Source organism: Serpula lacrymans (genome assembly GCF_000218685.1).
Source record: "Serpula lacrymans var. lacrymans S7.9 unplaced genomic scaffold SERLAscaffold_11, whole genome shotgun sequence".
Lineage (NCBI taxonomy): Eukaryota > Fungi > Basidiomycota > Agaricomycetes > Boletales > Serpulaceae > Serpula > Serpula lacrymans.
In genome coordinates, this window is record NW_006763300.1 from 1,744,806 (window position 1) to 1,763,811 (window position 19,006).

The 19,006-nt window shown below is 46.7% G+C and overlaps 8 protein-coding genes across 8 annotated transcripts; 2 read left to right on the plus strand and 6 right to left on the minus strand.

The window, feature by feature from the left end:
• SERLADRAFT_475099 (uncharacterized protein) lies at nt 1–2,180 on the plus strand (the record flags this gene model as incomplete). The annotated part of the gene is made up of 16 exons (XM_007321723.1): nt 1–48; nt 113–380; nt 438–464; nt 524–545; nt 603–689; nt 745–818; nt 876–964; nt 1,018–1,279; nt 1,337–1,378; nt 1,443–1,488; nt 1,542–1,580; nt 1,641–1,651; nt 1,711–1,730; nt 1,785–1,872; nt 1,928–1,961; nt 2,012–2,180. The coding sequence occupies 15 exons, from the start codon at nt 124–126 to the stop codon at nt 2,021–2,023; spliced, it is 1,110 nt and encodes a 369-aa protein (XP_007321785.1).
• A 189-nt stretch (nt 2,181–2,369) lies between these two features.
• SERLADRAFT_441228 (uncharacterized protein) lies at nt 2,370–4,426 on the minus strand (the record flags this gene model as incomplete). Its single annotated transcript, XM_007321724.1, has 5 exons — nt 2,370–2,760; nt 2,822–3,089; nt 3,185–3,995; nt 4,045–4,207; nt 4,260–4,426. 5 exons carry the CDS (start codon nt 4,424–4,426, stop codon nt 2,370–2,372), a joined length of 1,800 nt encoding a protein of 599 aa, XP_007321786.1.
• A 3,175-nt stretch (nt 4,427–7,601) lies between these two features.
• On the minus strand, nt 7,602–8,502 carry SERLADRAFT_475105 (uncharacterized protein; the record flags this gene model as incomplete). The annotated part of the gene is made up of 4 exons (XM_007321725.1): nt 7,602–8,004; nt 8,068–8,124; nt 8,191–8,274; nt 8,325–8,502. 4 exons carry the CDS (start codon nt 8,415–8,417, stop codon nt 7,834–7,836), a joined length of 405 nt encoding a protein of 134 aa, XP_007321787.1.
• A 119-nt stretch (nt 8,503–8,621) lies between these two features.
• On the minus strand, nt 8,622–9,625 carry SERLADRAFT_397635 (uncharacterized protein; the record flags this gene model as incomplete). The annotated part of the gene is made up of 6 exons (XM_007321726.1): nt 8,622–8,854; nt 8,929–8,957; nt 9,018–9,341; nt 9,397–9,439; nt 9,507–9,518; nt 9,574–9,625. The coding sequence occupies one exon, from the start codon at nt 8,805–8,807 to the stop codon at nt 8,631–8,633; it is 177 nt and encodes a 58-aa protein (XP_007321788.1).
• Nucleotides 9,626–10,908: 1,283 nt separating this feature from the next.
• Nucleotides 10,909–11,412, minus strand: SERLADRAFT_475108 (uncharacterized protein; the record flags this gene model as incomplete). Its single annotated transcript, XM_007321727.1, is given in 4 exon segments — nt 10,909–10,927; nt 10,976–10,980; nt 10,996–11,191; nt 11,264–11,412. 2 exon segments carry the CDS (start codon nt 11,273–11,275, stop codon nt 11,009–11,011), a joined length of 195 nt encoding a protein of 64 aa, XP_007321789.1.
• A 337-nt stretch (nt 11,413–11,749) lies between these two features.
• On the minus strand, nt 11,750–12,247 carry SERLADRAFT_397637 (uncharacterized protein; the record flags this gene model as incomplete). The annotated part of the gene is made up of 2 exons (XM_007321728.1): nt 11,750–11,806; nt 11,888–12,247. The coding sequence occupies one exon, from the start codon at nt 12,198–12,200 to the stop codon at nt 12,024–12,026; it is 177 nt and encodes a 58-aa protein (XP_007321790.1).
• Nucleotides 12,248–12,834: 587 nt separating this feature from the next.
• Nucleotides 12,835–13,138, minus strand: SERLADRAFT_475110 (uncharacterized protein; the record flags this gene model as incomplete). The annotated part of the gene is made up of 1 exon (XM_007321729.1): nt 12,835–13,138. The coding sequence occupies one exon, from the start codon at nt 13,117–13,119 to the stop codon at nt 12,928–12,930; it is 192 nt and encodes a 63-aa protein (XP_007321791.1).
• A 98-nt stretch (nt 13,139–13,236) lies between these two features.
• Nucleotides 13,237–16,828, plus strand: SERLADRAFT_475111 (uncharacterized protein; the record flags this gene model as incomplete). The annotated part of the gene is made up of 21 exons (XM_007321730.1): nt 13,237–13,472; nt 13,541–13,550; nt 13,603–13,620; nt 13,678–13,738; nt 13,795–13,954; nt 14,012–14,052; nt 14,112–14,142; nt 14,202–14,243; nt 14,300–14,346; nt 14,420–14,510; nt 14,565–14,636; nt 14,690–14,740; nt 14,795–15,032; nt 15,086–15,140; nt 15,198–15,327; nt 15,388–15,433; nt 15,502–15,525; nt 15,585–15,635; nt 15,695–15,789; nt 15,856–16,008; nt 16,066–16,828. 21 exons carry the CDS (start codon nt 13,317–13,319, stop codon nt 16,324–16,326), a joined length of 1,833 nt encoding a protein of 610 aa, XP_007321792.1.
• Between the last annotated feature and the right edge of the window lie 2,178 nt (nt 16,829–19,006).

Genomic DNA, 19,006 nt, shown 5'->3' on the forward strand with positions numbered 1-19,006 from the left:
AGATGTGAACTAAGTCGCGAACAAGAAGCATAACCTGCGCAATTCAGGGTGAACGCTTTTGCGCACTACTTATAGGGGGTCTTTCCGGGCTCATGACTTCCAAACGGTCCAGGTCTACCCGCCATGGCTACTCAACGTCTGAAAGGCATATTTTCCATCATCAAAGGAAATAAAGCTGAAAAATCAGACCAGAAATCCCCCACTACCGACAAGGCAGATAAACCCACGTCAGAGAGGGTATTGCCGACGTTCGATGAGTTGCCAAACTTCCACGATTTCAAAGGGTGTGCGTGGGATGTGTGGGGCCGCGACGATGAATTGGGGACTATCAATCTGCTCACAGAGGAAGTCGTTCAGCGAGCTGCAAAGGAAGAGGTTCGGTAAGTCGAGTTGAATAAACAAAGTTGGCAGGACTTGACATAATATGGGTAATCCAGGACTGGAAGGACCGTATGCTTGAACTGGTAAGAATATCGAGTCATGGAATTCCATTATGTTACGAATGAATATCCTATGTTTACAGGCCCATTCACTTCCCTTCGAGGGTCAGGTGCTCTCCTTTCAATTTCAATATATCACTGACAGCATTACGATTGGTGTAGCCCCTTTTTGGCAGGAAAATTCCTTCTATCACCACATATGCAAAAAATGGCCCAGATGTTCCAATCAGAGATGATGTTATCCATATCGTACGTGCAGGACAAGCACATCCTGCCGCAGTTTTCCTCATTCCGTCACGTCTAGAACACCCAATCTGGTTCTCAATGGGATGGTTTGAAACATTACGGTCTCAGGGACCATAACGTCTTCTATAACAAGTTAAATATATTTTTATATTGTTTGAGAGTGACGAGACGCTGATGCGGATTGAACAGTACCCCGCCTACAGCATTATCTGAAGGCGAGATGGAGCTTCACGACCCTAGCGAGATCGACTATGGACGCGTCAAGTTAGGAATGCAGAGTATGTACCCGCTCAATTGAGTATCCATAGAGTTTCTTACGAACTATATGAAGACTGGGCCAAACATGGAATCTGTGGCCGCGGAGTTCTCCTAGATTTAGTGAGCTACTACACTGCCGATGGCGGGACCCTTCCCTACAACCCATGGGCCACGTATCCTTTGACCGTAGCAGACCTTGAGGCTGTTGCGAAGAAGCAAGGTGTAGAGTTCAGGCGGGGTGATATCCTAATTTTGCGAGTAGGATTCATCCAGAAATATTATGCCAGTACCAATGAAGATAAACATGCACTACGTGACCAAACGTTAGAAACATTGTGAGTCTTCCGGTAATCTTTTTTTTGTGGAAATCAAACTCATGGGCTTGTGTTCAGTACAGGAATCGAGCAGAGCGACGAAATGAAGAGGTTCATCTGGTGCGATTGTCTCTGTTGTTTGTCTAGGTGCGCGAAAACTAAGACTACCTGGATTGCGCCGCAGGAACAATCACTTTGCTGCCGTAGCTTCCGATCAGCCTTCAATGGAGGTATAATTGAGTCGCATATGCCATCTTATTATGCTAAATTATCATTTCCCTAGCGGTGGCCGGCACCTGAAGGCGTACCCCAACTACATCAGGTTTGTTTTGAATTCCTACGAAATGATTGACCATACTCAGTGCCAATGTGGACGTTACAGACATTCCTTGGGTTCGTTGTTTTCATCCTACTATCCCGACTCGACTTTACTAATTGTATTCTCCTTGAAGATTATGGGGAATGCCCATCGGTACAAAATTAGTTTCATGTTAAAGATCATACTAAAGCTCATACAATTACTCAGGTGAATTCTTCGACGTCGAAGAGCTCTCCCAAGTGTGCAAAGAGACGGGAAGATATACCTTTTTCTTCACTTCTTGGCCCTTGAATATGTATGTGGACACTCAATCTATGTCGTACTTACATTCACACTGCAATTCATTAAAGTCTCGGTGGAGCCGCAAGCCCTCCCAATGCTGCAGTGAGTGGATGAAATTGTCGCCGTGTTCAGAAGCTGACATGTTCATCCAGGCATATTTCTAAATACGCCTAGCACCATGTTAGCAACAAGTCAACCTTTCTGCCTTGTAGATCATGATTGTAAGAATGCCAGCTGATGTACGAATACTGCTTTTGGAAGTCCAGTGTATTACATATTTCTTTTGCCAATGTGAGAGCTGATAAAAACATTACGAGTTCGCATCGGAGGTATCGCTCTGAAGAATGATAGCGCACTGCAAAGGAAATACTGCGTATACTACAAGAACAATTATAAAACTTTTTGGTATTCATAATACTATATACTGAGCCTGGTATCATGGTGGTCATATGCTCTCCTAGAATAATCCTAAGAAATGAATAACATGAGAAAAACCGAAAATAATAATCTTTAAACGGCCATGCTATGTCTCCTACCCTCGTCAGCCTCGATGGCTCTGGCACTGTGGTGATTGCCACTTCGTCGTCTACCGTCGATCGTCACCCATCCACTTAGGCTGCCATATTCTGCATCAGCTTGAGTTCCCTCACTCTCTTCATCATCCTCCGTGAAAACGTGAGGACGAGACTTTTTCCGTTTAACCGTAGAAGTAGTTAGAGGGTTGGTGCCTGAACTGGACGACGAGGAAGTTCGTGATACAGGGGGCGAGCCCCTAGTTTGTAGAGGTCCTTCGAGGGACGACCTCGGTTCAGGGCCATCGGTGAGCGAAGCTACAGATGATCGTTTCTTGGATGACGACGCCGTGGACAGGCCGAGTGTGGTATCAGGTTTCCGCAATTTCCTGCAGATAGTATTGCTCAGTTAGCAAAGCAAGCTGAGGAGAAATGAACGCAAATACGAACGTGTTGAGTTTAGGTTCGGCATAATTCACACTTCTCCTGGCTCTACGTTCACGTCCACTGGCAGCATTTGCATCAGCCTCAGAAGAGGTTGAATTTTGGGGAGGAATAGGACTACTCGATGACCGTGGTGTTGGTAGATACGATACTTGGGGAGTGGTTGCAGGAGTTGTAGCTGGCGTGGACAGGAATGTTCGGGTGGTAGCTAAAGATGTCGCGGCGGATATGGGTGTGGGTCCTTCTGTCTCGGGTGTACGTTGGCGGTCGCGATCTAGAGATCAATCAGGACGTAACGTGTCAGATAAAAGTTTTGGCGTAATTGTGGAGTGCATGTAGAGTAAATATTTGGAAATGCGGCACGCTTACCTGAGGTATTGATATCCAATGGTGGCAGGAGTGCACGACTGCGTGGTGAATTGGTGACGTCCTTAAGTTTGAATTTACTTCCTTCAGCAGCACTGCCATACTCTTCTTCTCTTCTCCTCTTTCTCTCACGTTCTCTTCCTCTCTCACTTTCGCTAGCTTCTCCCTCAACATCTCGCTCTTTAAGCTTCGACTTCTTTTCCTTCTTTTCCTTCCTTGGCAAAGATATGACTTCATCCTGATCCTCATCTGCTAAAATATCATGAGCTACGAGTTTCTCTTCGTTCTCCTCGGCCAAACCTGCTTCTCTTCTGACAGGAGAACCGAAGGCTGGGCTAGCAGGCCGTGGCGGAATCAATGTTTCACAAATGTCATCAGCATCGACACCAGAAGCATCGGTAGTCGATTTCAGTAGCCCACTTCGTCTCCTCGCAGATTTTTTCTTTCCTGTAACGACTTGTTCTTGCAAGTTGATGTGAAGCGGCGTTGGCAAAGGCGGAGGAGAGGCTACCCGAGCTGGTAGTGGAAGCCGCGACGCTGAAAGTCGTGCTTTCGCCTTCCGAGGGGGCCCAAGGTTTGGAATCGAGCTCATGTCCTCTTCATCCGCTTCAAGAGACGAGCCAATTTCTTCCTCTTCATAGATACCGGGTATGGTAGGTGCACGGGACAGGCGAGGTACTTGAGGCGAGGCATGAGGATCGATGTTGGGACGGCGAGCCTGCGGAGGAGGAGGATCGGATGGAGGAGGAGAATGGCCAGAGGGAATGTTGAAAGACTGCCGAAGAAGGTGGAGATGTTTCGTCAAACTGATGGTCTGAATGAAAAGTCAGAGTGAGACGGCTCAAGACATAAAGATGGCTCACCGCAGTCTCTGTATCTGCCATGACTTTCCTGGATTTTTCTCGTTCCTTCTTCAATTGTGCTGTAAGAGCAATTTCGGACGCTCGCAGACGGAGGTTTTCGACATAGAGGGTGGATATCTGGGCATTAAGTTCTTCGATCCGTACGCTAAGGGTGGAATTAAGCCTGTAGATTGAAGTTTAGGCAGCTTATTTTGAGGCACATCCTGCATACATACTTGGTGATATGTTTGTTGGCGAGGAGAAATTTCTTCTTAACTGGAAGCCACCGAAGGAAATTAACGATCAGCCTGGCAACGGATGAAGTGAACATACAGTTTTCAAACTCGTTTAAAGCGTCGTTTTGTCTAATGTTGAGGGACACACGCGGCTCGCGTCTGCTCATCGTGTCCGACGGCGACGAGAGAGTTCTGGAGTGACGGTGAGGAGTGGCTGTCCCTGGAGAGATGGTCGTGGTCGCTGTCCAACACGCGCTGATATCGAACAATACTATTCGTCACGTGATCCCAAAAACGCGGCAAAACCTAACCCTATCGCGTCCCCTTTGGTCGAACTTCTAACGTCCAGCCGTCACTTTCAAGGTCAGTTTATCCTTTCAGGTTACTAAGAAAGGCTCGCTGTCCTCGTTTCATGCACGGATCCATCCGTTGCAGAATAATAATCATCAATAAGATAAGAACTAGTACAGACATGAATAGAGCAATGCACCCCAAGGCAGGAACAAACGGTGATACGCTGGCTATCTTCACTGGCTCGCTTCTTCCATCAGAGGAGTTTTCCGCAACCATCCGTCAAAATCTACATCTTTCTCCAGCAGCTCACTAACACGGTCCACCTGCCCCTCTACGTCAAACTGTGAGTTGTAGCCGAAGAACCCACTGCCCACGCGTCCGAATGGTGGCTGTTGCGATGACGTATATTGGGGCATGAAAGCATTTGGATTCTGCGTGAACGACATCATAGGAGTCACGGAACGCAAGTGCAAGTCCTCGACACCAGGTGAATCAGAGTACCCTGATGCGGGTGACGAAAAATATGACTTGGCAGGGGATAGATCAGCTTCTCTGGTTGGTGTTCGGTCGCGCAACGGTGCCGAATGAGCCTCATTAATTTCATCTTGTTCTTCTGGGATAGATTGTGTGTTCCTACGAGAAGGTGGTCGTGGGCGGCGTTTTGACCGACGTGACGACGCCAAAAGCTCCGTCAAGGTAGGCAAGTCTCGATCAGGGGTTACTGGAATCGGCAGGTTTCTGGCATTCCCTAACCCTTTGCTATTTGTGACCGACGGCGTCGGTGTCCGCATTGGAGTAATGGACCGAGGAGGTGGGGTAGGTGATCCATCAAACACTGGTGTGGGCCGTGCCTTTTTCCGTGGGGGAGATGCAAGACTTAGTACTTGCGGGGATATAGTCATGGCTCCTGAAGGCGGCGTCGGTGGCCGATAGCGCTTGCTTGGCGCGCGGGGTGTTACACGAACGGGTAGCGAAGATGACATATTCGCAGTGTCTGCATCATGATTGTCTGAGTTGAGAGGACGATACACTCTGGGAAAAGAGTTGGCGAGATATGGCGAGGAACGAGGGGACAAGGGTATGCGAGTTGATGATATAGGAGGCTTCGCTCTTTCGGGCTGTAATGGTTCCTTCTGCGGAGGCGTGGATGTTTCTAGCTGTGATGGGAAAGAAGGGGGAGGTTGGGACTGTATTTGTTTTTTTATTTTTATGTATGATATCAGTAGTCAGCCTTGGTGAAGCACTAAAGTGATGCACTCTCACCTGTTCAGGTAAATCAACGATTTTTGGCATTTGATCGCGTAGCGGCAACGTAGGAACAGCGGGATTAGAGCTAGCCATGTTGATATCCCCATCGGAATCAACGACAGGCCGATCTTTGTCTATCAGCTTATCTGTATCTTTGTGTATAGAATCTTGAAAGTGGTGATCAACGCCATCCTGAGATTCCAATAGAGCGGGACGACCAGGAGGTCCCTTGCCCTTCTTTCCGGTTACAGTGGCAGAGACGTGCTTTACGACTTGAAAACCCAGCGGAGACGGATCTTTGGGATCTTGTTCCTGAACCTTCCCCTTCGCAACAGCTTTATGGATTGCCTTATTCTGAGAAGATTTTGCTGACCGCGTAGCCGTACAACCTGTCCCCTCGGCATCCATGGTAGCTCGCCATCTCTTTACCTTCTCGTTTACGTTCACGACGGTGTCCAAACAATCTGCCATGCTTTCTGCCGCCGTAGGCTTGTCGAGCTCGCCCACTCGCGCCCCTCCATTATGTTGGGGACCCTCAGTACCGTTGATTCTCTTAGCCCACGCCATCTCCTTTCCCTGTTGGTTCTCTACAAGATTTCTCTGCTCCTCTTTCGCCCCCTCCCTTGCTTTCTCCCAGTCAAACCACACTTGTTCGGTATCTGGTAATATCCAATTTTGTCCCTCCTCCTCCTCCTCCGCCTGCCTATTCTTCCTACTGACCCATCTATATCTTCCCCTAACACAACCCATCTTGAGCTTATCGCTAACATAAGACCACTTTCCGTTACTTGGCTCTCTCCCGGCAAGCTGGAACGCTTCTCGTATATTCTGTCTGAGTTGGAGTGCTCTGACCTCTGAGGTTGGAGAACTTGGAGCGGAAGGTGGAGAGAGAACTTCGTTCTTCGTGGACAGGAACAGGTGGACGTCTCGGAGAAGTTCTGCATACCGGTTTACGTTGTCCGAGGGTGTAGTAGATGCATATGAGTCCATAGGTTGGTGAGCACGGCTGCGTGAATATGATTTGTGCGAGGGGGGGAATATGGGAGTATAGAGCGACATGGTGTATAATAACACACAAACGAGACAAGTTGAATTTGTGCTGCAAGGTTTGGATCGCTGGCTGGGAACAGTCCGGGAGCACAAAGGCCCAGGTTTGAGATAGAATAAGCAAAAAGAAAGTATACCAATGTATTATCCAAATGTTGAGGCTAGGTATGGGGGACTGCTGTAAGGATATTAGGAGAGAGATGGCATGTACCAGCGATGCAACAATGCTGCCACCACGAACGTGGTCCCGCGGGTCGGCGAACTTGGCGGACAGATACGCGGTCCACGGACCATGCCAGTCCAATCTAAAACCTAGCTCATGAAACCGCATCAGCACCGAGTCACTCCAAACGTTTACTGCAGATCTAGAGCTCTTTTGGCAGGGTGATTGACCACTCCGAGTTTGCTGTCATCAAAGTTCGCGTCTTACACGCTTATATATAAACTAGCAAATTTATCCTCTGGAGCATGATAGCCGACGCGGACTGCAAGGCTAAAAGATACCTGTTGCAGAAAATCAAACACAAGACTGTGCCGCTATTCGCGACTGTGTAAACCTATACAACCTGTCCATCAAGATGGACCATTGCATGATCGAAGTCTCAGCAAAAGCGAGCCCAAAATGGCTGTATAAAGTTTGAACTCGACTGTTGCTGCAACCCATCAACAAAAAGTAACCCTGTTTCGCGACCAACCGCCAATTCCTGATAATTTAGCAGATGGACAAAACAGCATTTTTGCGATCTGTGCTATCGCGAGAAATAGCTCACAATTGCACCCAGTTACGAACATACTACGTCTCCATGACACTTCACAATGTCAGCCTTTTGGTGAGCATGATCAACAAGGAGCAATATAGCAGCTGTCACTGCTTCAGCGAATCATGACTTTGACAGCACTCCGCGCTCCCAGGGACATTCGGTATACAGTTAACGAAATGTGACGGCACTCGATATTGATCACAGGACTCAGAACATACTAAAGCCTAAGCAAAGGAAACTTTCTTTCGGAGACCTGGCCCTTTGGCGTTATTGGATGCGCCCGTGTGACTTGTACCGGAATTATCCTGACATGTTTTGTGTTTCTCTTTCCGTAGTTTAACCTTCTCCTTTTTAGACTGTGCTCGCTGTGCGGCGATAATTGTTTTCATCTCCTTCTAAGAAATTCATCAATACCAGACAATTTTTCCACGTCCAGCACAAAAACTGTGCTTGCTCACCAGTTTATCCTTTGAACTGATCTTATGATCGGTTTGCTTTGGCTTTGGTTGACCAGCCTAACAGCAGCAGAGCAACATGATTAGTCCCATCAACGCGGGATAATACCAAACACGATCACGTACCTGTGGCCGGTGATGCCGCTCTGCTCTGCTCAACTGCTTTTTCTCCTCGGTCGCAGCTATCAAGGTGGCTAATTCCAATGCATCCTGAACAGTGTCAATCAGCTGAGACGGGAAAATGACCAATTGACACGAACCTTGCCGTGTTCAAAGAAATTCTTTATTTTCTTCTCCTTTCCTGTCGAACGGGTCGGTTTTGACGTAGCGGATGGCGGTACGGTTATCGTCATTACATGAGTCCTCTATTGGTATGAACTCGGTCAATGCCTGTTGGGAGCAGACTGACAGCAATCTGGAAATGGATAATTTACTGACATCGAATGTAACCTTTTGGTGTTACTGCTTGGTTCCTGTGTGTTACGTAACGTCCGAACTTGTACACCGCGGCGGCTTGGCAACTCGGATATCATTCATTTTTTTTTACTTGAATACACAACCCGAAATCACATTTCATCCTGAATATCGGACGTATGCAGCGATATACTCCACAATGCGGTTAGATTCTCTGCTCCCTTCAATATTTTTGACGTTTGCGCCGTCAATTTGTATGCCGGTTTCGTAAGAGCCACCAAGGGGGCGGTGCTTTCTCTACAGCCGTACCCAAGGGTTGTCTCCTGCATATCGTATTTTTGCGGTCTTCAGGTTCACTGTAAATTTGATATAGCGAGTTACGTCCACAATTAAGTAGCTGTTGAAAGGGTGTATCTGACATTGCGTCTGCATTTATCCTTTTTTGTTCAGAAACGCCAAAATCTATGGTATCAGATCAGGTGAGCTGTCCGGCTCAGTCTCGCTCTCCTAGGTTCTGACCTTGTTCCTTATACGATTAGTGTTTGCTAAGTCCAGGTCCTATCAAAACCCTATCAAATGACGCACGGTAACAACTGTCTCGTTAACTATGGCTGAGCAATCTGTTCTTGATTTACACAGATGACGGCTCCATCTACAATCATCACAGGACTTGGCGCCAGGAGCAAACAGCTATATAAAATTGTTCAGACGCATCCGCCATAGCCCACGAGACACGATAAAAGGTGCACACTTGGACCCATAAAATCTCATCCACCAGCCCGTTTCACCTTCAAAGCCTCTCCTCCTTTACCACTTCACCACTACCACACTTCGTTTCATTAAGTCATGTGCTGCTGGCGACAGTGAGTACTCCTTCGCCGTCGTCCTTTCTGCTACAGCTGACGACGAACACCATAGCGTCCGTAATGTCTACTTGAGGTGTGGACACGCCATCAACCTCGTAGGGCGCTTTGCTTGTGTGCTATACATGGCCGATAATAACTGACTCTTCTTTCGCCGCCTTCTAGCCCGACGAACTCGTGAGCTTCTTCCACGTTCTAGTCAGCATGTCAATTCTAATCAGACAACCCAAAGATCGAGTGCGACAGTCGCACCTGTAAGTTCAGCAGGAGTCACCCTCGCGATTGCACTCTTCCGCAGTGCAAACTTACTTGCTGGCAGTAGTACGTATCAGCTCTTTTCTGGACTAGCGCTGAATTCCTGACTTTCCTTTCTCTCCGAATTATTCACACGTTTCTGCTACCGTCCCGTACATTCCTGTCTTGCCACCGCCACTTCCGTCTGCCGCCATGGAATCGATCTATCGACGTACGATAGCCGCCAATACCCCCAGCAGTACTGTACGTGTGCATGCCTCTGTCGCTTTGCTTTTCAACCGCTGACCCAACTTATGATCTTCACAGCACCCAACATCGATAGATTGTGCCCCAATTGCGAGCAGACAGCCAGGCGTTGATCGTATGGCTCAGTGTAGGGATGCAAACAGACGAACGGTGTATTGTTTACCGAAGCAAGAGCTTATACATTCTCAGCGAATTAATACGAAGAGTAACATTGTTTATATTATTTATATTGTTTATATTGTATCCCTTGTAGACCTGTAGATATTCCCTGCAATTGAAGCAGTTGGCATTTGAAACTTGAATGTACCGACGCCAGAAATAACTGCCCCCTTTGTTCCGCGGCCCTCCTTGATAAATGAATGGATTTGGCATAGTCTTTGATGCCAGCTTCTGATAATATTTGAACAGCGGTAGGAAGGCCACGAAGCTTGGTGATGGTGGTCCAATCTGACAAGCCGCATCATCGCGAATTCGCTTCCTAAGCCTTTGGCTGCAATCAACAAGGAAGATAGTCACAGCTGTGATGACATCGTGGGTGAAATGAGACCGGTGCATAATAATGCCCTCATGGCATCAACGACGCCTCCTGTAAATTGTCAAGGACGTCGTTTCGGAGTGACACGGAGTAGTCTTTAATGCCTCGCGGAGGCGGAGATCAAGCTGATCCTTGACTTGCGGGCTATGTAGATAGTGGCGAGTCGGACAGCCAATACACAAGGCTTGAATCAGGTAAATATTTGCGTAGGGGAGAAAATTGTACGCTGTACGTCGTGTCCTACATTGCGAACAGATCGGACATACAAGGCACTACGCCGTTTTGAAGTGTGGTGAAAATAACTGAACACGTTTGCGGCTGTGTATCCAGCTTTGAATGGTACTATAGTATGTATGTTCCGGCCGCGATTGCCGTATTTACTCACAAGAACTCACACTCTGATTGCTGTGGAAGATACGGGGGGGATCGGTGCACTTCCTGGCTCATGACAAAAGTACACATGTCGAGCTTACAAAAGCCACTCACGATGTTGCAGTGAACCAATGAGCTACATTCTTGCGGCCGCCATGATTTTCGTAAGTTTAATTTTAAGCCTGCCGCATATAGAGATATTACCAGATTATCGGTCAACAAAGAGGAAGAGATCGCCAAACTTACAATCTTGAACCTACTAGTAGGCATCTATTGTGCCACCCATAAGGTATAACGTCCGGTTAACATTTGTCACTGTCATACAGGGCAATGGACCCACAGCAGCACGGAATCGGGCGTACGCCGTATGTGAAGGGTGACATATACCACTATGCTCTTTATCGTAGTTGTGGACTAACGCCGCCTGAGATTCCCGTACACACTTTACCGGAGCAAGATTAAGGAATGTAAAGCCTTTGAATTGGGCCGCTTATAGATGTGACTGCATGAATACCTTATCAAACATTTCTAGGCATTTGGAATGCCCAGACTGACAATAGCTCGCCCATGTGGACCCGCTTGAAATAACAAGCACCCCAAGGCGGGGCGGAGCATATTTTGCGCAGTTTGATAGTATCTCCGAGGGATTATACCGGACCCCCCATATTCCACCCAAAAATATAGAGCTGGGGTTAACGCCTATAGGTATTATTTCGCGTAGTCTGATGCTAACAGCAAGAGGAAGCAGAGGCCGAATATGTAGCATGACGTTCGCGAAACGAATGGGGTTAAACGTTATTCGCTTTGTCGACTGGGAAGGAGATGCTACATTGCCTCAGTCTGCCGCGAAGAACTATCAGGAATGATCACCTACTAGTACATTTTGGCTGTTACATATAGGGCTCGCTAAAAGTGCTTGCTCGTAACGTATGTTTTAATTTCTAGCTCGACTTGAATGTAGTGCCGCGGAGGCTGAAGTTGGCGTCAGCAGTAGATAAACATACTCCTCTCAGACTGCACACCACTCAGACCAATGCATGTTGACTAGTAGCAAACGCTGGTGTCGGGAATGCGGTGAATACAAAAAAGGGTTAATGAATATTTACAACAGGATTCTCTAATGCCATAATGTACTGACCTATACGTGGCCCGTCGATTACCGTGATCGTGAGCGGATTAGGACCGAGTGGAGGAGTCTTTTGCAGGAGTTGTACGCTATTATACGGCAAAGCTTGACCTGAATCATGAGGAGCTTTCCGATGATGGGAAGTGTTTTAGCTTGCTATCGCTTCGGCTTTCCGCAAGAAGATCAACAATGTCGTAAAAAAGTTAAAATCATTCCATGATACCTCGTACCTCAATATATACTGGAGTTTACCAGCCAGATAGCTGTCACTACCGCTGACAATAGTGTAATCGGCTCTAGTGACAATGTGCTGCCGCGATATCATTTCAAATGGGCCACAGTCGACCTTCGTTGCCCATCCAACGCGTCAAATATATCGTAGTTGTGCACCGGAAGCTCCCCGTTCTGCGAGCGATTTCTAGATCTAACTTTGAATGGAACTTTGAAAACTCGTACTAGGTTAGCTTCCTTGCGATGGCATGATTCCTGGAGCGATGGATTCCTGATTTGGTGACGGAATGAGATGGAATCTTCCGGACTCCACGGCCTTTGGGACAAATCCGTTGGTAAAAAGTGTTCAGGTGAGGAAACGTCTCTGGGCCTAAGGGACAAACAATATGCTCATTTACGAGTTCATTTAACATTCATGATTTATGATTTTAGCTTTCGGGTAAGGTACAGTTATTATCGCACCTATATCCTGAGGTGAAATGTCACATGCCGCAGCGACCCACGCGGTCAGCAACGTTAGCGTCCGTAGCGTGTTTTTGCTGTCGTGGATATGGACGGTATGCATCTACAGTGCATGCACCTGCCGAGGTACATGCAGCATGGTCTGGATGGGAACCGCTGGTGACTGTATAGACGAGTTTGAATTGATGTTTAATTGAGTATCCAGAAGATCCTGTGATAGAGTAAGTCGGTGCCAGTTGTTTTTCGCGGAAACTCGGAAACGTCTGATCTTTGACGACGACAGATTGGCTGACAGGTCATGCATGCAGGCGAATGTCAAGGGCGATGTCGGCGACATTCCCTAAAAGTGACGCGAGCGTTTAAAACAAGGGCGTATATGTTTCCCGACTAAGGCCGATTTTGAGATGTCGAATGCTTAGCGACGACAGTGACGGGCTCTGGCGACTCCATCGGCCTATACTGCCTTGGCTGGACGTGAGCAAGAATGTGGAGTGAATATAAGGAATAGTTCGGTTTGCTGCAACAAAGTTGAGCCTAGTAGCGAGTTGCATAGCTTACCAGTAGAGGTCCAAGTTCATGGCTGGTGGCTGCTAATAGATCTGCTGAGTAACGTCATAGCACGTGACCGTATAAAAGTTTGAAAAGGTGCCACTTCGGTGAAATCAATCGATCGAGTGCTGGTCTTGTTTCATTCGCTTGTCCCAGTTCTTGGCACTGTGCTACTAGGAAATTGGCAGACTACTCAGCGATGGTGGCTACTGAACGCGATTCTTTGCTCCCCACTCTCGATACATCCCTTCCTGCGGCGAGAACAAATGTCGAACGCCAGCTGGGTCCACTGGAAATATCAAGGTCTACCCGCTTTATGATACTGGCGGGTCTTTGGTCTGCTACGTTTCTCTCTGTCAGTGAGCCTCATAAAAAAGACAACAATTCAGTCTCTGATGGTTTTCTTGGTTTTCTTGGGGAAAGGCTCTGAACAGTACGTTTCATTGTCCGTATATATTCCCGCATATACTGATAGTCTTTTCCAGCAACACTCGTCGCGACATGTGAGAACTCCATTTTGACTGTTTGTTACCAAAGGTGATCAGTGACCTTGTGACTAGTGCTGCCTTCCATCTCGTCCGACTTCAACAAATCAAACCAAGCTAGTTGGCTCGGCACATCGTAAATAGCTTTACTTATCTCGAATATAGACTGAATACGATTTCTCACGTAAACAGATATCTCCTCGCGCATTGCACCATTACGCCTTTGTATGGCCGTTTATCTAATGTCATGGGACGGCGTGGTGCCAATCAGCTGGCAGTAGTGTCAGCTGCATTAGGCACTCTTGCTTGTGGTCTCTCTGGGAATATGGAAGTCTTGATTGCTGCTAGATTCGTAGGCGCTTATTCATTCCGTTGCTGTCCTTACCTCAATAGTATCTGCGTGAACTAGCTTGGAGGTATGGGAGGAGGTGGCATTTTCACAACGTCCACGTGAGTTCCGTGGCTGGAACTATTTCCCGTCTCAACCTCTAATACCGCGACCCGGATAGGATTATCACAAGTGACATGTATAGCATACGCGTGAGTAGATCTCTTACAATTGTTGCCGTGCTCCTTCCCTTTCAGAAAACGTCATGCAGTCAAGAGGATTAACCCAAGGAGTATCAAATCTTTTCAATGGGGTAAGTCACGCGATCATTGTTACGAACGCCAATACACTCATGCATGTCCTATTCAGCTTGGCATGGGCCTAGGGGGCCCTATTGGGGGTCTGATCAGTGACCGGTCAGTACCTCCGCATGTCCCCGAATATATCTTCTGTTTGTCCACAGTCGCTTAAGTGGTGTTTTTTGGCCAGATTTGGATGGCGCTGGGCTTTCTTGATCCAAATGCCTCTCTTTATTCTTTCCCTGATCCTAACGTCATACAACCTACGTTACGTGACGCCAGTGAGTTCCCGGTTGATATTTTGTTTCACGATCATAAACTTTATTTTATTTCAGGGAAAGGGAAAAAGCACGAAAGAAGTACTGAAGCGAATCGACTATGGTGGCAGTATCACCCTTTTGGTGGCGGTGCGTATGCAATATCAAAATTTAACCACAAGTTTCTTGAATGGGCTCTACAGGTTGGTTCTTTCTTGGTATTCCTGAGCACCAAATACAATGAAGAACAGTCGGTATGTAAATAACTACCTCGTGACTGCCATCTCAGTGTATAGACCTTATCATAGTGGAACCACCCGTTGGTCATAACTTCTTTGGTTCTTTCTGGTGTTTTCTTCCTACTTTTCGTCATATTTGAACTTCTTATTGCCCCTGAACCTGTTTTGGCACCATTTCTCCTTCGACAGAAAATTCCAGTGCTCGTTGGAATCAGCAACTTCCTCGTCGCAATGTGCAATTTCGCAGTTATGTATTTCTTCCCAACGTGGTTCCAAACTGTCGCTCTCACAAGTGCTTCTACTGCTGGTGAGTCATGTTGCATAATGGAGAAGTTTTTCTGAGCACTAATGATAGTGCAGGATTACATCTCCTTCCAAACAGTATGTCGATGTCGATTGGGTCCTTATTTGCTGGGTGAGAACAAAAACATAAAAAATGGTGGCTCCTAAACACCCTGACCGATTGGAATAGGTATTTGATGCATCGTACTGGAAAGTACAAATTACTTAACCTGACATTCGGAATTCTTCCGTTTATTGGTATCGTCCTAATCACTTTCATGCGCGAGGACTCTGGGCCTCTGCAGATGTGGTTAAGCATTGTAAGCACGCTCTTCGCGTAAAACTTTGCAATCGGATATATTAATGCTCCTTCCGGCCAGATTCCTCTTGGCTTCGGTAATGCCGTCGTATTACAAACGATGCTCAGTACGTTTGCTTTATCTTGTAGGAGTCACCTGGGAGTCCCAATTTGCTGATAAAATGTATCCTGTCAGTCGCGCTTTTGGCACATATTCCGAGTATGTCACTATTGTTCCTTCTAAATTTCGATGGTACGTAATGATCCGTTCCATTAAAGAGTCCTCCATGGCAGTGGGAACTGGTTTTGGACAGGTTTTTCGAGGTCTCGGTGAGTCAATATCTTACATAATAATATCCGTGACTGCTACCAACCCATCTTTTTCTTAGGACAAGTAGGGGGCGTTGCCGTATCCTCTGCTATCTTTCAATCAAAATTAGATTCTGAACTACGAAACCGGATTCACACCCCGAACGCTGAAGAGGTTAAAGTCATCTCTCTTATATGGCAATATGTTCAGTATCCCGTTAAAGTCAATGACCGTTATTAGATGATCAACAAAATTCGACACTCGGCTCGTCTTGTGGGTAGTTTACCGCCTGACTTGCAGCGCGCTGCCAGAGACTCGTACGCTATTAGTTTAAGGGCTGTCTTCACTCTGGCGGCTTGTTCCACGTTCTTGGCGTTCCTTGTGCGCCTACCGGTATGTTTTGCTAGTCGCGTGGTGTTTCCCCGGCGAGATATAATTTTTTTGTTCTAGATTCCTGAGAAGACTTTGGATGACGATGAACCTGTGAAACAGACAAACACTATTACTTCACCTATCGGTGAAGAATCTGCCATACAAACGTCTCCGGTCTCTGGCGAAGCTGTGGACGATGATGACGATGATAATGACATATCTCCTTCACTCCCCAGGCCAGTGGTCCGCCCTCGTAGGAGGCTTTCGACTTTCGAATCTGTCGATGGAGGCCTTGATTTGGAAAGCGACACAGTCGGGGGATCCGCAAGACAGCGTTGAAAGAGCTACCATGAGCCAATGAAAGGCCAAGCAAGAAAACAAACGACTATCCCCAAATTTCTGGCATGCGGATGAATCCTTTTCACTTTACAATAATTTTTTTTTTTGCAAAGCTCCTATGGACAAAACTTAGCATTTCTTTGCATCCCTCGATCATTGTCTATAACAATCCACCAAATAAAATACTACTTTCGCTAAGCTTCGAGATTTTAGCAGATGTTTCGTTGTCCTTCCCAGGGGGGACCACCTCCAAGTCCAACTCCTCGAATATCGCAATGCCACTGGCTACTGCCCATGTGATCGCGCGCATAATGACGAGTACGCAGAATAACCCAGATATAAAGCCAAGGCAGACCAGAGTCGACTCTTTAGAGGATTTGTGCTGCGAGGGAGAAAGCCATCCTGATCTGAGAGCTACAATGCCCCCTACAATGAGATATATAAACGATAACAAGGGGGCACAAAACCAGAAAATGCTTTCTTGAGAAAGGTCTGGGTCGGCCCGCATGCGACGTAAAACTGCTTGTACTTCGACCAAAGAGGGACATATTGCATGATACCATGCTGTAGTCTCGTTGGAGACTCGTGAGGTATACGCAGAGAGCCAGTGATTTGAGCGAGAGGGATGATGATTCGCAGGAGAGGTGGTCAGAAACTGGGCGTGCTCGTCAGAGACATTATAGCGGTGGATAAGTGGCATCGTGGATAAGTGATGGATGAAAAGCTGTTACTACTAAACGCACGTTCAAGAAATATTCGGCCATCTTTGGATGTTTCAGTTGTGAGTGAATAAAGGCGGAGATATGTCTAGGACCTTCTTCTTTGGACTGAATCCAAATCCAAAGCTGTATACTACACCGGCGTGTAGCAGAGGTAATACGCCTATTCTGATTCGCCATATGAATTATGTTGATTCAGTCTGGAATGAGATATTACGCCCCTAATGAAATCAAATTATGATCGTTGAATCCGTAAGCATTAACCATCGATCATCACATTTCCGTCATGAGAATGAAATAACTCGGTAGAGGTGCATGACGGTCCGTTACCGATTGAATTAGGCTCATCTGAATCCAATGTACTTACAGAATGCTTCTTTTGAAATCAGGGCAACCGTCCGAGTCGGATAGTTCTTCTGTTGTGATGGAATGGTGCAGGGTAGACTTGAGATGCGGCAGCGAATAGCAAGCAGCGGTTTTGAGTTTTTCGGCTATAATGATCGAAAAGTTATTAGACTTTATCGGGGTATTTTTTTCTCAATGAATTCATTCAAGCAGACCTTCAAAACATGTTCCTTGGACTGTCTGATCATAATGGATTTTATGAAATGTGGGCGTCAATTAATCATGACTCCAGTCACGAAAAGACTTTTCGTTGGATGAATCCCGTTGCGTTGCCGCGCAAACCCTGGCGAGCGCAGTCAAACTCTCGGCGATGGGGGCATTGATCGAATTATTGATCAAGGGACCTGGAGAGATACGAGAGACGCGGACAGTCTGGGTAACGTCCGCAGTACTCTGGCATTGATTGTTTCATTTTGATTCCGCCTTGACGTCCAAATGTTCAAGACTAACTTCCCAATTTGACTTGATTATTTGCCGCTGCCACAACTGGATTGGATCCGTTTTTGCCAGCTGAACGTGAGTTTTGATAGCTCATATCTTGTCCCCGGATGGAATATATGAGTATTTATTTATTCTGGATTGAATATGAAGGAGGCTGAGTGGAGGTTAAAGAAATCTAGCAACTCGGATGATTGGACCGTGACAAGAGTTAACTTGCCGGTATACTAGTCATTATACCAAATTAGGTAAGCCTAGGAACCCAACTTGGACTCATACTTTGATGGGCCCACAGTGTAGTGCCCAGCAATTGCAATGGGCTGCCATCCTGCATATATCCTTATCTATCTAGTCTTTCTCTTCCTCACACATAACATCCAAGCCCACAGCATGAAGGATATCACACATTTCTAGTTGACAGAAAAAACCGTACTGAAGAATTTTCAAATTTGTTATCGCTCACTGGCGACTTCGTAGTCTATCACGTTTCCCATACCCTGGCCAGTAATTTATTTAGTCGTCATCACTCTTGCTATCAGACTCGCCGTTTTTCGGGATATCGCTAAAGCCCGAGCGTGGTCACAACATCATGATGCACTTGAAGTTGGTTCAACACCATTACTACACTCGACGTGCTGTTACCGTAGACTTCCATGTCGTGAGGGCAAGATCAAAGGTGTGCTACAGTAATCTCAGTTCTGCTCTGGTTTTAGAGATTTATCTCATCGCGTTGAACAGCATACAAGCGGTTCGTTTTCGGTTTTCTCAAGGCAGAAGCCAAATCAGATATTACCAGTACATCTCTTTCGAGTTCTTCAGGCTCGTCACTTCTTGACTCGTACAGGGTCTCGTACAACATCTTAGTTGAGATGCTCATATCTGACTCATAACCGCTGCACAGCACTCGCTATAGTGTAGGAATACTATCACATGGTGTGACGGGCAGTATATGCTCACAAAAAGATCCCCGTCTACCTGTAAGCATGTCAACCAGTTCTTTTTTTGCGTCCCATAATTTGATTACATACTACAAGCATAAACAGTAAAACAGTATTCATGGCAATGGTCTCAGCCTTGCACGTGGAGGGGGATTGATCTAATTCTGATCACCGAGTTCT